The following is a 17,418-nucleotide window of genomic DNA, read 5'->3' on the forward strand; positions in this document are numbered from 1 at the left end:
CTGAACTCAAAATAGTCTTAAATGCTCATATCTACATTATATAATAAACAAATGAACTATGAAAAGGTCATTAATGGCCAGGGTTCTTCCCCGTCTTCCAATGTCCTACTAACTCTGCCAACATTTTTCTGATCTGAAGATAATCCCCTAGACTCAGTTCTATGTTAACTATACTCTTAAACATTGCTCTGAAGAAAACTTTACAACTAATAATTTCATTACTTAAATAAGTTGATTCTAATTAAGAACTGCATAATTTTACCATACACTACTACAGCAAAAAGAATTCCTGCTGCTTTGCTAAGAAATGTTTATTAAAAGAGCTGCTTGGCACTTTTGCTTTTCCAAAATGCCACAATGCCAAAAAATCCCCACTACTGTCAGAGCTGTGCTGACATCATCAGTGACATCAGAACACACACAAAGTTGTCATGCTGCAGTCAAGCAATTTGTCTGTTTCAGCTGAATCTTTTTGCAAAACCACAATCTTTCACACTGGCTCCATTCGGAATGGAGAGCAGGGAGATTCTGACTCCCACAGTTTGACCCCAGATGGCTGGACAGCCAGGGCCAGGCTTACTCTTCGACTTCACCCAGAGCTGTATGCCCAGCTCATGCTCTGCTGTAAGGGCACTGGTCAGCAGGGAAGGACAATGATGCCCTACCACATTTTCTGAAACTGTTACCATTAAAAAAAAGCATAAGAAAAGGTCCTTGACAAAATACTTTTAAGACAAATGCATAATAATAAACCAACACATTTAGATTTAGTTTTATACAAATTATTGCCTGCTTTCTCAAATTATTATTAAAAGAAACAATATTGCCTGTGTTGGAAAAGCAATCAGTTAAATATAGCTAGTTACAAAAATCAACTACGCTACCTTCAGCTCATGTTTTTGCTTTAGTTGCTGAATCTCTACTGCTCCCACAGTGTTTGCCATCAAATCTTTCATCTTTTTCTCATAATGCTCCTTTAAACGCGTTAGGTCATGTGAAAGCTACAGTGTATAAAAAGACACAATCTTTTCAAAAAGCCTGTATGCAAACTTCATGCTAAAGCACTCACGTATATCATGCACACTGCCCCATCTGCCTACTGATACACAGACAACCATGGGAAAATTATCACATAGGTGTCCTGGGTTCAGCAGTAGCAGTCATTTTTCTCCTTCTTAGTAGCTAGTGCAGTGCTGTGTTTTGATCTTTTGGCCTGGGAACAATGTTGATAACACCGATGTTTTTAGTTGCTGCTCAAATGTTTGGTCTGGCCAAGGACTTTCTGAGCCTCATGCTCTGCCAGGGAGGAGGGGAAGCTGGGAGGAAGCAGAGACAGGACACCTGACCCAAACTAGCCAAAGAGGTATTCCATACCACAGCACGTCATGCCCAGGAGGTAACCAGGAGTTACCCAGAAGGGCTGGGGGACTGCAGGGTTGGAGGAGGTATCGGTCGGTGCTCGGCTGGGGGGAGTGGGGCGAGTTATTGGTCAGCTGGTGTTGAGGTGTTGTATTCATTCCTCTTGTTATTTCTTTTATCATTATTATTATTGGTGGCAGCAGCAGTGATTTGTGTTATACCTTAGTTACTAAACTGTTCTCATCTCAACCCATGGGAGGTTGCATTCCTTTTGATTCTCCTCTCCGCCCCTCCAGGAGTGGGGGGAGGGCAAGAAGGGGCGGGGAATGAGTGAACGAGGTTTGTGGTTGGGTTTAAACCATGACAATAGGGAAGCTCCAACCTGACAAATGGACCATTACTCCTATGCATCACTGAACTTTCTGAAACCCAGGAAAGCGCCTTTCTGCTATGCTGGCAACTATGTAAAGAGAGGACAAAGTCACTTAGGCTAAGCTAACTGTGTATGAACTATATTGTGCACATCTCTCATAAACTGTATGGAAACAATACATCAGCTTTAACTATGAGCATCATTTGTTGGAGCACACTCTAGTGAGTGTATTTCTGACTGTCCTTCGAAACAGTGAATTGGAAGAATTCTTAAAGGTTGAAGAACCTGAGGTTGCTGGTACCTGAAAAGATGGAGACAGACAGTGAGTTGGGTAAGGAGAAGCTAACAGGGGAGGATGCACAATTGTGTAATTTCATCATAGACTCATTGTATGACCATGGGTGTAACCATCTCATACATGAGTATATCCGTTCGCAAAAATAAGGAAACCATCACAGAGAAATGCTCTGGAATACTAATCAATATTTTTTAAAAGATTTTGAGAAGACCAGATGTAAGAGGTTAAAATATAACCAGAAAACCAAGAAAATATTTGGTGTACCCTATAATAGAAGTCCAGTGGAAACCCCCTCAACTCGAGGTCAACAGAATCATTTGGCAAGAGATGAAAGCATGAGGAAATAGATGGCCTACTGAGTTGAAAACAAGTGGACAGGTCCAGCATCTAGCTCAACTAGGCTGGGTCAGGATGCGATAACTTCCGGCATGAGGATTTTGGCATTATAGCAGTCTAATTAAAAACAGCATCTGGTTCACAGATTAGAAATATTGAATAGCACAAAAGCCTTCCCACCCTTAATACATCACAGAATCAATAATCAAGAGTCATAACGAAAAAAAGTGACTTTAAGGAAAGTCATACCAGGGCTTAAAATTAAAAATCCCACCTCTAACCTTCCGATACTTTCCAATGGACACCAGTAATAATAAGCAAGGTGAGTCCCTCACAGGCTCCAAAAGGTTATAGAAGGAGATGGATGTTACAGTATTTTCCCAGCACATCACAAGAGCTGAGAAATAAGAGTTATTGCAAGGAATGGAAGAGAAAAGGTATGAAATGGAAGGGTTTCTGTATGTGCTGAAGTGCCAGTGCAGGGAGGGTTGAGGGTTTTTTTTTTTTTTCATTTCAGCAGTCCAAAAGTTTACATCTCTTCTCACTCTCCACCAAACCCCCTCTCTAGTTCCCTGACTTCTCCACTTCCCAGTAACCCATCTAGGTGCAGCAGCCCCCCTGACTTCTCCATCCACCAAGTCATGTGCTCATAGGCTCCTCATCCCCATCCTCACAAGGCAATCCTCAAAACCTGTTGTCACAGGCTGGAAAAGCCAGCTGCAGGGCAGTACCCCACAGTACACCTCTTTGCTCCACCACTCCTCAAGTCTCTTGCTCAGACATTGTGCCTGCTCCTAGCACCATCACTCTCAACTTACTGCCAACAGTTTCCTGTAACAGATGAAAGTATACTTACAGCGTTAAAAAAATTGCTTTAAATCTCACTTTGTGCACATATGTAAATAGAATCCTATGACTATGGCCAAAGCTGAAGCTACAGATAAAGAGGAAAAGATTAAAAAAAACCACACCAAAACAAAACTATAGGATTATCACTCAGCTTACAAAGTGCTGATTTGTGTGAGCTCAGGTCTTGCAGTTAACTGCTCACTCTCCATTTTCCAAATGGTGGGCAACAAGGATGGAGGTAGGGGGAGAGCAGATAACATGTATTGGAAGGATATACAGACAATGAGGCTTTTATTCTTATCATAAGAGACTGCAAAATGAAAATAAGGGTATCACAGAAGAACACCCTAGCCTCTACCCCTACCATCCTCCAGCCACAGGGTGCTGGAGCAGCTAACAGTATGCAGCTGTGAAGTGCTTCATGGGTGTCTCTCCCTAGCCAGCACATACTGGGGGGCCTCGAGGATTTTGCAGTGACTCTGGGCACTGAGCCCAGCCCTGCCTGTCCCCACTTGTTCCCTGCACCCCCATCCTCCAAGTGTTCACAGCAGGGGAAAAGCAGCAAGAGGCTGCCCGCTGTCCAGGCAAGACTTCCCTCTCACAGAAAGGGCACAAGGGCAGAAGGAGAGGAGCCAAAGCAGTGAGAGTGTGGGAGCCTGGTGCTCCTCCCAGTGTATAATCAGATATAGGCAGCAAGGGTAGGCACCCATGCCATCACAGTCTTCCTGCCTCTTGCAGCAGGGATGGACCCAAAGATACTAGACCAGAGGTGTGTCACAGATGGATCATTTTAATCAGGCCACCTCTCTTTTCTCTTAATAAATGTTACAGACTTCTCTTTGATCACAGAAACCTTTTATTTTGGGGCTTTTTTTTTTTTTTGTTAAGCTCAGCCACCTTCAAGCAAGCAAGGTGATACAGATTTAACACAGAAAGAGAGGGAACACTGGTGAACAGTTTTGTGACTTTAAGTCTTGTCAGGCTTACCCCCGTTTGTTCTTCACATTGTTTTCCACACTCATTTACCACTTACACTAATCCAGTAGCTGCAAAAGAAGAAAAGGTGAGGAACTGCCCACAAGCAAAAATAATCTTTAATTTCACTTTCATCCAATCAGAGTTGTTTACCTTAAGGAGCTTCTGTTTAATGTTTTCACCTTTTTGCCCTTACATTTGTTGTGGGCTGTCACACCCACACTGATTCATGTCTCTGTTAAAAAGATGCTGTTGGTATTTGAAACTGAATTGAGACGGGAAATAAAGGTGAGAAAGGCAAATATTGGTAATGAGGGTAACCTCAATGACTGAGCAGCACTGCGGGATACATACATGCCTCTTGTGGTTGCCTCGCAAAAAGGAGCTGGGAATTCCATTTTTACATTCAGAATCACTCTGCTCTTCATAGCTTTCAAACTCACTTGAACTCCACCCATATTCCAGTGAGCTGTTTCCACCATCGTCACCATTTTCAACATCATCATAAATCATTTCCTCTGCAAGAATTAAACAACAAAAAAATAAAATAATAATTTTTAAAAAGCCCCATTGAAATTTGTTTGTTTAACCATAAGAAAACTTGCTCAGGATGCACCACAAAGAATTTAAACTTTGGTACACACATTTTTAAATATAAATTAATCCCAACAGTCAAGCAGGCAAAGTAGGTTGCCTTTGTTGAAAGAGACTATTGAAAGAGGATAGTGTTACAGGTACACACCATGATCCTTTCAAAAACATGCCCCACTCAAACTGCACCATTATGTGCACGTCCCACAACATGTTTTAGAAGAAATTCAAAGGAAGTTTAAACTGTAGCTATGAACACATGTCTGAGCCGAGAAGAAGCATCCTTCCATTTGAAGGCTTGTCGTCTTAGGGACATCAGCAGCAGCTCAAACGACAAATGCTAAAACATTGCAAGGATCAAATGAAAATGTCACTACTTCAAGTATAACAGACCCAACTGAGAAGAAAACTGTTTCACTGATATTTCATGACTTATCATTCCTTTAACTCCACCAGCCACTAGGAGTCTCCCATATCTGCAGGTTACCTTGCCCATAATCCAGCCTGATATTAAAGATTTAAAAAATGAAAAAAAAAAAAAAAAAAACCCAAAAAAAAACACACATACTCAAAAGAAAAGCTGACTTATTTTACACATCCACCTAAAACCTGGATTCTGGGACTAAAAATGACATTTTTACCAATGTTATTATTTTAATATTAATTGTCTTTATCACAGACAAAGATCCTCTATTTTGGAAGAATCAGATCTTCAGAAACTTTTTAAACCTCTGTGTATATCATACTGTCCTTAAAGGACACTTACTGAAGAAAACATTTTAGCGGCAATCTAGCACAACAAATAGTCGTGCACCACAGTAAATGAGTCCTGACTGAGCAGCAACAATGCAAAGATGTCCTTGCCCACAGCAATGCAGCCCACTGTGGGACCTTCCAGTAATAAGTCACAAATTTAACAAATTTCAGTAATAATTTGTATTTGTAAACCACCTTGCCTGCACACCACTAAGGGCAAGAAATGAAAATGTTACAGCTTTAAAAATAAGTAGAGTTTCCATAGAAGAAAGCCGAAGTGTTTTCTTGAATCATTACAATTTCAGTATCATACTCCTACATCCTGAGAGCAAGTAGATACTGAGCTCCTAATAAGCCGATCTACTCAAACACATCAGTTAATAGCAGCCAATCTTTAAGCATAGTTTTCACTATAACCAAAAACTGAAAAACAGATGTGAGCGAGAACTCAAAATACGCTTTTTGAGCCTCTGTTCCACCATTCCAAATAAAGGTCAAATCTTGGCTCCAGCAACAACTTTAAGATCTGTTCTGTACCTTGCAAACATGGTCACACTATCAGGGACATTCAGGACAGTAAACAGCCGCGCTTCCATCTATCACGTATTTTTATGTTGAAGGGGAAAATTCAAGAGAAGAGCACTTCTCTGTACAACCACGACAATGACACGTTATCATACATTATTTAGCTATTTAAAACATCCTTTTCCTACCTACCTTGCCTTCTTTAGGCCACTACAGCTACAACACCCAACACTAATTCTCTAATATACAGAATTCTCAAGCATTTGGGACAGTATCTATAGAATAAAGTGTAATTCAGCTTCTGAGAAGAGTAGTGTAGGAGACCTGCTGAGATAAAGGCTTTCAAGAGTTAGCTTAATTCTGAATTTCATAAGACCTACTGATTATGTACAGTCTTAATCCATTTACATGTATTTTAACTATTTAACACACCTATTGAGTATACACACACATAATTCTATATTACACTACTTTCAACAAGGTTATATTACACTGCTTTCAACAAGGCTATATTACAAAGACCTCAAACCTGGTTCAGAGTCTGAATTTTCTCTGGGCACATCATCATAAATTACTTCATCTGGGTCTAAAAGTAAAACAGAAAAGAAAGAAAATAAATGACAAATGAGAAACCCCCTGGAATTTTAATGAGACCAACAAACAGTGTTTGAGAGACATTTGGACAATACCCTCAATAACATGCTTCAGCTTTTTGGTCAGTCCTGAAGAGGTCAGGCAGTTGGACTAGATGATCATTGCATATCCCTTCCAACTGAAATATTCCATTCTAAAGAATTGTGGTTATACTGGCATATGTGAATACAGTGAAGATATGACTCATTTTCCACTTGCCCTTGCCATTACATCTAATTATAAATTCAAATAATATAGTAACACACAAAAACAGCATAAGGAATTTGTGAAATTTCACACTATTTCATCTGCATAGTTTATTATGACCTTTGGTAGCCTGGAAAGAGAAATCCAATTCAACAGCAAATATTTCTTTCTCCTTTTACAGCACTATCTTATGTTCTGTGCTTCTCAAGGGCTGCTCATTGACTTACTGAATGGCTGTACAGAAACTGTAATAGACTTTCTTTTAAGACTCAAAACTAAATAATGTAAGGATCGCTGTAGCGCATAAAGAGGTAGAATAAGGATTCAAATTCTTCAGTTACTTCAAGTGACATGCAAGATAAACCTCCAGCCCAGTGGAAAGAGCTGACAACAGGCAGGATAACCTGTCCAACCACATGGTCTCTATTTTGGTTTAAAGCACAGCTGCCAGCCAGGGGCACAAATCAAGAAAAAGTGTCAATTCCTTCCTTTCCACCTTCTCCAAGAACTTATTTATCAATTACTGCATAAGACGTATACAGCCACAGAGCAGACTCCGAACTGAAGCAAATTCCCACTGTACACGTATTGATGGAGCCAAATGATTTCGTTAAGACAGTGATGAATGATCCCGGACTCAATGGAAAAGCACTCCATGGAAAAGTAAATGTTACCTTTATTCTAAAATACACACTTTTATTACCATCAAATGCTTTAACTGGTATAACTTGCCTCTGGAACATACACATGTGAATAAAGATACACAATGATACTAGTTGATCACAGCTTAAAACTGACATTCTCCTATAGTTGTACTTTGGTGCTCACCGATACTTACTTTCCATCCATGCTGTATTTGCAGGATCTGCAACCCACTTGGCCAGTGCATCATCCTCTCTCTTTGCCTGGTTATCTTCACTTGAAAAAAAGGCCATAAAATAAAAACATTAAAAGCTACACCACAATGTTTTTAAACAACTATGAAGACAAGACAAATACCTTTCTGCCTTCCAGTTCCCACTCTGGGGCTGCTGATTACTCAAAAACACTGCTGCAGCATGTAATTAGGAGATTATTAACCTATTCTATTTAGCAGTCTGACAACTTTAGTGAAGGAATTGAAAATGCTTCCCTTCCCATCTCAACAACTATTTTGCTTCCAAGTTCCTCTACCAGACAGAAAACTCTCTTAGAAAGCAGTGAAGTGAGAGCTGTTCTTTCACTTCAAACACAACTAAACACTTTCTTGGCTACATCAGGAGCAAATGTGCATAACAAGACTGTTCTCTTCCTCTGATTGGTGCTGGTGAGGCTGAATCTGCAGTAGCACATACAGTTTTGGCTTCCCAACATCCCCCTTCTAGAGAGCTGTGGAGAAATTGAAGATACCTCTTGAGAAACTATGAAGAAATTGGACTCGGGGACTAAAGCATATGGCCTAAAGAAAAGAGGTGGAAGACATAAGGCTTATTTAGTCTGGTGAAAAGGATGCTATGGGGTAATCCAACAGCAGCTACAACTATCTCAAAGACAGCTTTAGAAGTGATGGAGGTAGGGTTTGGGTTTTTTGGTTTGGACTCGGTTTTGAGTTTTAGGCTGGGTTCGTTGGGGCTTTTTTTAGTGTCAGATGATACACAAGGGGGAACGGTCAACGAACTGCACATTGAAAGACTTGGTTTGGGCATTAGCAGAAAGTGCACCAAATGGCAGCAGGGAAGACTGCCCAAGAAAGCTGCAACATCTATATCCTTGGATGTTTTCAAAACTCAGATACCAAGGCCATGGCTGATCCAACAAAGTGTTGGCAGTGGTCCTTCTGAAAGCAGCAGGCCACACTAAAGGATCTCCAGCAGTCTGTTGCAGCTGGCATTGCTGTGACTAAAAATTAAACCTAGTTCCTTCAAAAATATCACGCATGTTTATACATACGAGACCTCCACCAGTGCTGATTTTGGTACATGACCAGAGTCAGACAGTTAGGAAAAAAAAAGGAAACATGGAAGTGTCACACAGTAAAGATCAGGTATTTATCAAATACAAGCTTTCTTAGGAGTTGAAGCTTTGCAGGTACTTTAAACATGCTGAATTGACAATCACCTGTTTTGAGGCTCCTGCGAGTTTACAGAATTATAATGACATTCTTCAGTTGCTGACTGAGTACCTGTTAAGTAGAAAAACATATATCATCACCAAAATGCCAGCATGGTTCAGAAGGTATATTTTAGCGTAAGAAACTGATTTTACTAGTTCATTGCTAATGAATAATCTACTTCTATACAAGATTAAGAAGTTTCTTCACACAATCTATTTTTGCAAATGAAAGAATTCAGAGATGTAGTGATTTGGCATATGCCTAATGCATTTAATTCTAACCTCTCAAACATATATTCCTCTACAGGTAAGAGCAACCATACAAACATTTGCTTTTATTTGCCAATATTCCTGGTTGTGATAGACAGCAAAGGTTATATTCAAAATACAAGAAATAAAGGGGGGCAGGGGGAAAGGCAGGATCTGGGGAGCTTTCTGTTCCTCCATCTCTCTTGAAATTAAGTTGTCAGCTTTGCAAATTCTGGCTACAAAATAGGAGAGTGTTCCTTTTTCTGTAACAATACACAGAACAAACAGAGTTTGTCAAACCTTCAAGGAAAAATCCCACAGCAACACTAAATCCACAAGGATTGGAAAATAAACAAGCAAATAGAAGTGCATATAGGAAAGATAAAAGGGACAGGATCTCTGCCAGGACCCAGATCAAGCATGGTAAGATGGGAGAGGAAACCACTTGGCCTGAACACTGAACTACGGCTCTGGAAATTATTTCATTACATTAAAACAGAATTAGCCTTAATCATTCTTAGTGGCAAGGTAAGGCAGAAGACCTCCCTTGTACTATATGTGTTGTAATACAGTGCTGGCAAAACAAACTTTTAAAGAAGGGCTGAAAAACTGACAGCATACATTCGTTTTTTCTTATGCATCTTTACTTGGGTATCTCAACCCTTGCACCACAAGCAGAGTCCTGTAGGAACTCTTAAAATATACTGGCATTTTCCTTTCAGGTCTGACAAGAAATTTTAATTCATACTGCAGGAGAGTTCTTTTCCTATTTTGACACAATCTCCCCCACACATCCAGGCTGAGTGCTCCATAAGCATTTACACAAGCATGTACAAAACAGCACAGGCACCTGAAGTATAACCTGAAGTTTAACAAGGATTCCCCTTCGAACAAAGTAAGTTGGGTAAGTATAGTACCTTCTTCTTCTACAGAAACACTGCGTATTATGACAGGACTAGAGTACGCTGGCAGTATCAAAGGTAAATTAGATGGCACAGCATAGCCACAGGGGACAGGAACCGAATATCCACTGAAGTTTGGACTTGTACATTCTTCTTGAGGACTGAGTTCTGGCGATGAGGATGGATCTTTGTCTTGTATTGGTGAAATATTTATGACTGAGTAGGGACTGACTTTGGCTGGAGTGCCTTCTGCAACAGGTTCTGATGTTCGCAGCTTCTCACTGCTCTCTAAATTACCAGCCCCTTCAGCTGAAAAAAAAAAAAAAAAAAAAATCACACAAAAATTAATATTTTATTTTTCATACCTGTTCAAGCTGCTTAATACTGCTCTTTGCAAATACTCTAAACACTGATACGATCCTTACTATAGAAGTTGTTTTCAATAGGCAAACTCATAGAATTCCCACACAGTAGTGCTATCATCCCCATTTTACAGATAAGAAATGCAACAGCAGGGAAGCAAGCTGGGTTGCAAGCATGCCTATGGAAAAACTGGTTTCTAAATCCTGAATAGGAGGATTTCTGACAACTTGTCAAGGTCCTCTTGTACTTATCATAAGCACACGGCTCAAAACAGCCTTAAACTTCAAAGGTTAAAATCTGGATTCTACATGAATTTGGATCTTATAAACACAAATACAAGAAACAGTTTAGGAATAGCCATGAAGACAGAACAGGGTCACTAGGACAGTCCTCAAAGAACAATCCTGAAAATTCTCTGTTAAGAGAAAATAAAATAATTTTCCAAGTTTTCCACCTTGAAAATAAAGTTTCTGGTATTTCTTGAGACAAGCTAAGGTACAGCAGAACCAAAGGCCTCTCTGAAGCAAATTGTGATCAATGTGATCAAAGTTCTTGAGCTAGAAGTACAACTTCATAAAAGTGCAACAAATTTTCATGGAGAAGGGTATTTAACTTCCAGGCTTTCAAAGTGCATAGTCACCTGAAGAGTTATCTGTCTTCCACTGCCATGAGCACAAATGACTCTGCTTGCAAAAGGAAATTGGATCAAAGTCAGCAAAAATCAGCTGTAGTCAATTTGAGCAGAATACAGCAATTTCCAGACTACACCTCAGCACTGAGAACATTAGCATGTTTTGTAAGAAATGCTTTAATAAGACTTCTGCTTGTGAACAAAAACCATACATTCAGACTCCATTTATTTTTATTCACGTCATCCTAAGATCAGCAACAAGCAAGCTTAGCCGTGAAAGGAGCTTATCTTGAGCCACCCACATGACATTAGAGCTGCAAGGGCATAAAAGTTTTCCTGTAGCATGACACTGTGACTGAGACCAATCCATTTGCTTGGATGCCACACTGGGATGGGAAACCTCACAGGAATTGCATGTGATGGTCATTTGCCTTGTCAAATCTACTACGAGTGTAACCAGCAGGAATATTCAGAACACTTGTATGGTATCTCCATGGAAACCTCTTCTTACAAGTAATTTTATTGCATTGTCAAGAAAAGGCATCCTATAATCAGCCTTGTCTATTCAGCCTAGTAGAGGCACAGCCCAACAGGCTGACTTACCTGTGGCATTAGCCTCTTGGTGCTCTATGTTATTTCCAGGACCAGCAGAAGGTGGCAAAAGGGCTTGCCTGTCTGCTTCTGGTATCTCATCTCCACTGTCAAAGTCAAACTGCTCTCCCTCATCCTCCTCTTCAGCATTTGTACCCACAGCTTTTGGTTCATGCTCTAGAACTGTGCAGAAAGATATGCTGTTGGTTATTTGCTCTTGATAATGATTTCATGGGACCAGTAAGCGTTCCACATTACAAATGAAGCTTATACAATGAGCCCTTTGATTTTCAGGTTACTGGAACAGAACAAAAGCTAGTTGACATGTTGATAACCTCATACAGCTTTCAATAAAACCTTTAGTGTAAACAATTAAACGACTTGGAAAACAATTCCGAAGTGATAATGCAAATACACTTGCTTTTGCCATAATGAACCAAAAGCAAAACACTTGGGAAAGCACTTAAGTAGCTGATTCTTTAAACAAGAAAAGTTCAGAAATTGATTTATTTGTGCAGGGACTTTGGGACTTTACACTTTCACGTCATTTTTCCTTTCCAACTCAAACTTCAAAGTCTATTATTTCTTAACAGTGTCAAAATGACAGTTAACAGTAACTTTTTTCACACACATCATGAGACACCAGCAGATTGGTTTTCCTACTCCAGTCTGAGACAGTTTTAAACCAATGACCTTATGCAATATGCCATTAGCCCTACTACCACACACAAGATGCGCCTCACTGAAGGTAGGGGGATTGGTTTTTGCAGTTCTTACCTTTGAAGAAGTAAAGGCTGAAACAATTACACCCTAATACTGCACAGGAAGTGGGAGTGTGGATTTTTTTTGGTCTTTGCTTATGAAGACCCTGCAGCACAGATTTGCTACTGTACACTGCTGGGGAGCAGGAAGAAGTGCAGGGCAGTGTCCCTCTGTGCTATTGTTCTTAACCACAGGAGCCTAGAGAACTATGAAGATTTAAACCCTCTCAGTGCGTTACCTACCATTGTTTTTGCCATGCATTCACAACACAAGAAGCTTGCTCACAGCATCCAAAGCTTTTGTCAGAGACACTGCACAGAGGAGTCATAGGCAGACAAACTACAGGGAGGGATTCCCCAAACCCACCAGCCACCTCCCTGCTTCCAGAAGCCTTCACTGCAGCTCCCCCACACAAAAGGACTTCATCCATCCTCCACTAGACCTGCCCTAGCTGCTTCTCCTATCTTCTGCAGAAGAAACTCTTACCAGAGATCCCCTTGATACAGAAATGTCATCTGAGGAATTTTTCTGGGGCAAGCTGACTTTCCCTTCAAACCCATGATCAATACCTAGCTTTCACACAGGTGTTAATGTATTTAAAATGTTAGAAAAAAAAAACAACAACAAAAAAAAACCCAACAGGTAACCATAGCATAAAAATATATATCAAAATAAATATGTAAATACACCAATATGTTACAAAAAGATACATGAAGTTGACAGGGTTCCCCCCACCCCTCTTCATGCAGCACAATATGAAAAAACAAAGTCTTAGAAGGACAACTGGGTCTCCCGAGTCTTGATGATATTATCAGCTACTCTATCATCCAGGACACATTTTGTATCTTTATGATAAAACCCACATAAACCATAGCTCTAGGCTGCTTAGATTGTCATGGTAATCAGCATTCCTGCCAAGGCTTCTGTTTCTTCAGGCAGGCTGAGCCAGCATATTTTATCACAGCCACAAATAACAAGATCTTTCATGCAGCGTCTCTGCAGGAGAAAAAGTGAACTAATTGCAAAAGTACTAACGAACAAAAAAGGGGTTATCCTACATTTATTGTCATGGTTTATGGCTGAGGCAGCAGGACATTTAATTAAATGTTAATGCTTTTTAAAGATCCTTCTGTGCAAAATCAGCCTTTGGATTAAGGCTTTTCAGTTTTGCTTTTGTCCAAATTCCCCCCCCCCCCCCCCAAAAGATAAAAACAAAAAATTCTGCAGAGCTCTTCCAAGTGATCCAAGACAATCACAGCATTCTTCCCAATTCAGCATCCATCTGACTAGATTGTACTACTTGCTGCTTGACAGTAATAAGAAAAAGAAAGAAAAAGGGGGTGGGTAACATTGATTTATTTCCGTTGGTTGGTTTGTTTTCAATTTCTTTGTTTTCAGTATGCCTGCATATACTTGGAAAATGCAAACCTGTGAAATAGTAGAGTGGTTTTTGTGATTACCAGTGTGTGAAATGGTGATAAGTCATGCAGACAAGGGCAAATAAGTAGGTAGATGGCAGTCACAAGAAAGTAACAGCCACAAGCCCACAACTTCCCAGGTATATGCACTGATATCTGCCACTCCTCCCACTGTACTATGTAAGTGAACCGCAGCAGCAACCACTTCAAATACATGAAATAGCACTGTCTGCACTTTGTACAGTGGGAGGGGGGAAAGATGAGGTTACTGGAATGAGCTGATCACTCCTGCACGATTAGGCCACTTGGGACACTGAGGCATTGCTGGAGCAAGGCTCAAGCTGAGAGCCATGAACCCACTGGAGGTGAATTCTAGACATCAGCAAAAGAAAAAGCATGTACACTTACAAAACGTTTGAGCCACACACAGAAAACTGCAGGAAGCAGCAGGCACCTCTAAGCTAGGTTAGGGAGCTTCTGGATCCAAGTACTCCCTGAGGGCATATAAAGGTAACTTAGGTATCAGACACCTGATAACTCTCTACTCCAGCACTTCCACACAGATACAATTCCCAAGGCACTCAAGTCCAGTGCAGGGCCATTTGTCAGAGACAGACAAGACCTGCCACTGGCAAAAAATAAAAGGTAACTTGAGATACTAAAAGCAAAAGGAATGACTCAGGACCCAGGAGCAAAACCTGGGCAACTGATGCACAAATCCCCTTCAACATACCCAACCCCCCATTCTCTCTAAAAGAGCAACCAACCCATATTTTATGATTGTGGGAAGAAATCTTAATATAGGAATTTATTTTCTCAGCCTGGGTAGTTGAAGATGCCACCTAATCTTTTCCTGTTATGGCTGTTAATGCTGCCCTGTTTCTGTTTATTCTTTTACTTTGCATCATGAATCAACAAGATACAGAACCCTGTAATTGGGCACAACAGCCTGAAAAGATCTCCTAAATTGGATCACTGATGGGACAGTGGGATAAGATTACAAAGACTATGGACAGAAAGAGAGATAAGTTCCTTTCTCAGATTGCATGTCCTTTAGAAAGGGCACACTGGAGACAAATAGCCTCAACTTCAGAAAGTTTTAAAACTGTATTTCAGCTTTGCACCACTTCTGCATTTACTCAATTCTGCAGGTATAACCTTAAACCCTTTAAATTTACTGATCCCTTCAGTCTCATACCTTATAAAAATACTCCCCTTTAAGCTTTTAATATCAAGGGCGTATTGTTTCATGAGGGAAGAAGTATTTTCATAACAAAGAAGGGTGCGCAGCTTTTTGCTCCAACTGAAGAGGTGCCCGGCACCTCAGATAAATACCAATTATGTCATGCATCTTGCAGAATGTCATGCTAATGAAGAAATCCCCAGTTCTTCCAACCTTTTGCCTGTAAATCAGAAGGATCAACCCAAGAAGTGCATTTCCAAGCAACTGTGCTTGCAGAGAAAAAGTGTGGTGAAGGGAATTCCCAAAGACAATCCCTCCCCACCAAAGCCACACAGAGAACAACTTTTCTCTTTTTACCCAATTTTAAAATGCATTATTATTTTTAATTTGCCAGATTAATAATCAGAGTGCTTGGCATTACAGAGTCTACCTGGAATTGCTTTGAATAATTAATTTAGCTACTAAAAAGCCAATTTGCCCTTTCTCCACTACTCACATCCTAAACTTCATGTGTGCCAAACAGAGCAATGAGAATACAATAACCGACTAAACTTTTTCATCTTATGCCAATACCATTCTGCAGCATTTGCTTTGCTAATGCTTCAGGGAAATTCTTTTGTTTCTAAAAAATTCTATTTAGAGTTTTAAAGCATGAGAAAAAAATCTGATATAGGGGAAAACTTTCCTTCAAGTTCAATTAGGTGTGAAAGTGCAGATTTAGAAGATGGAATATATACTCTCATAATTATTATCACAAGACATGGATTTTTGAGGTTTTTCTGTGGTACGTTATTCGAAGAAATTACTTTTTCTTTAGCTTACTTCAAAACCAAGCTAATTTAGGCTGTGTTTACAGAGACGCGCTGGGGCATAAGCAAATTTAAACAAAAATCTGCCAATTGCAAAGCATTCTTTGCACCATCTGTTTTCCCATTCGCTTCCCTTAAATTATAGTTCAGTGTAATACAGCTAAAGAGTTAGAAGAGTGCCATTAATTTTAAAGCGGAGATTAAGTTAGTGAAGCTTCAATAGTAGTCTTCTTCAGCAGTTTATTTTAGAGAAGACAGAGTAGCTCTGCACTTACCAAGTGCACTTTGAACACAGTGCAATCACAGCAGGGGGGAAATAGGGGGAAGCATCCTAAAGCTGTCCTCTCTTGCAGTTGTATAAACCAGAGATGATACTCCAGAAGTCAGCTGAATTTCTTCCATGGAAAACCACAATAAAGGAAGAAAGAAACAGAACCCCAAGCATGAACAGTCCAGTTTGGAGCACAGTAACAAACCTGGAAGCCCTAGACATAAACAGGCACACTGCCATCAAAGAATATGAATATTTTATGTTATAATTTAAGGTTTGAAAGATATCAAAGGAAGGCTTCTGTATAATTAGGAATGTCATCCTTGCAATCAGTTGCAGTCCCTTTTTCTAATTAAAGTTAGCAGGGAACTATGGAACAAAAAGAGGAAACTCATCTATTAGATTCGAAAGAATCCATAATAAACAATTTTCTGAAGACTACAGGATATGGCAAATATGCATGTTCTCAGAAGGGAAAACTGTTTTTCCTTTTTTCCATCTAACAGTCACTTTTCTTCCAACACACTTTTGATTTCTGGGGGCAAGGGGATGGGGGTGTCCGTCTAACATGTAATCTACCTTGTATATTCAACTAATGTCAAATTTTCTCCCCCCCCCCAATAATAAATATTTTTAGTCACTCTTACCGTATCACCACATTACACTGAACAATGAAGAAAAATCAGCGTTTTGGATGGAAAACACATCATTATTATTTAATGGAAAAATATTAATATTAATACAGTCGAAGCTAAGCAGACTGGCAGGAGCTACTTGTTCTTATTCCAAAGTGCATTTAAAACATCTATCCTTTTTCCTCATGTATTGTGGATTGCAATAAGACACTTGGGACTGCATGGACCCACCTTCCTTTAAACTAAATTCCCCAAATGTTTCAGCTTCTTACATATTCTTGAGTATCTTGAAATAGGCAGAACTTTTTTTTTTTTTCCGAAAAGATTAAAAGTTTCCTATCTCAGAATACCTGTAGGTATAAAATTTGATAACTTACAAAGATTGTAAATCAAAGCAAACAGCCAGGCATATCAATCTGAGTACTTATTTAACCTTCATACATTCCAGAGATCTCTCAGGTGAGACGCTTGCCTTTTCAGACCCTTATTTCTAAAGGGTTACAATCTGCCCAGCTCTTTATGTAGCGTGCAAGGCACTCAAGAAATGGAAGTATGTAGATGCCAGGATATAACTTAAAGTTATTACTACTTTTGTAAAACTAACCCTTTGG

The 17,418-nt window shown here is 39.8% G+C and overlaps 1 protein-coding gene across 4 annotated transcripts in view; it reads right to left on the reverse strand.

Moving 5' to 3' along the window:
• The window catches only part of ARHGEF10 (Rho guanine nucleotide exchange factor 10), a 133,215-nt gene that overhangs the window by 88,227 nt on the left and 27,570 nt on the right, over positions 1-17,418 (reverse strand). For 3 of the 4 annotated variants that reach the window (XR_010613243.1, XM_065681536.1, XM_065681537.1), the window contains 7 exons: positions 11,742-11,912; positions 10,160-10,453; positions 9,000-9,063; positions 7,741-7,820; positions 6,592-6,648; positions 4,545-4,708; positions 885-1,001 (listed from right to left, as the gene is read on the reverse strand). Coding sequence is in view for 3 of the 4 variants with exons in the window: in XM_065681536.1 (XP_065537608.1) it covers positions 885-1,001; positions 4,545-4,708; positions 6,592-6,648; positions 7,741-7,820; positions 9,000-9,063; positions 10,160-10,453; positions 11,742-11,912 (947 nt within the window). In the remaining variant the exon portion in view is untranslated. The remainder of the gene's footprint in view (positions 1-884; positions 1,002-4,544; positions 4,709-6,591; positions 6,649-7,740; positions 7,821-8,999; positions 9,064-10,159; positions 10,454-11,741; positions 11,913-17,418) is intronic. The other variant, XM_065681538.1, reaches the window with a different exon arrangement.

This window comes from Lathamus discolor, chromosome 5, assembly GCF_037157495.1.
Source record: "Lathamus discolor isolate bLatDis1 chromosome 5, bLatDis1.hap1, whole genome shotgun sequence".
NCBI lineage: Eukaryota > Metazoa > Chordata > Aves > Psittaciformes > Psittacidae > Lathamus > Lathamus discolor.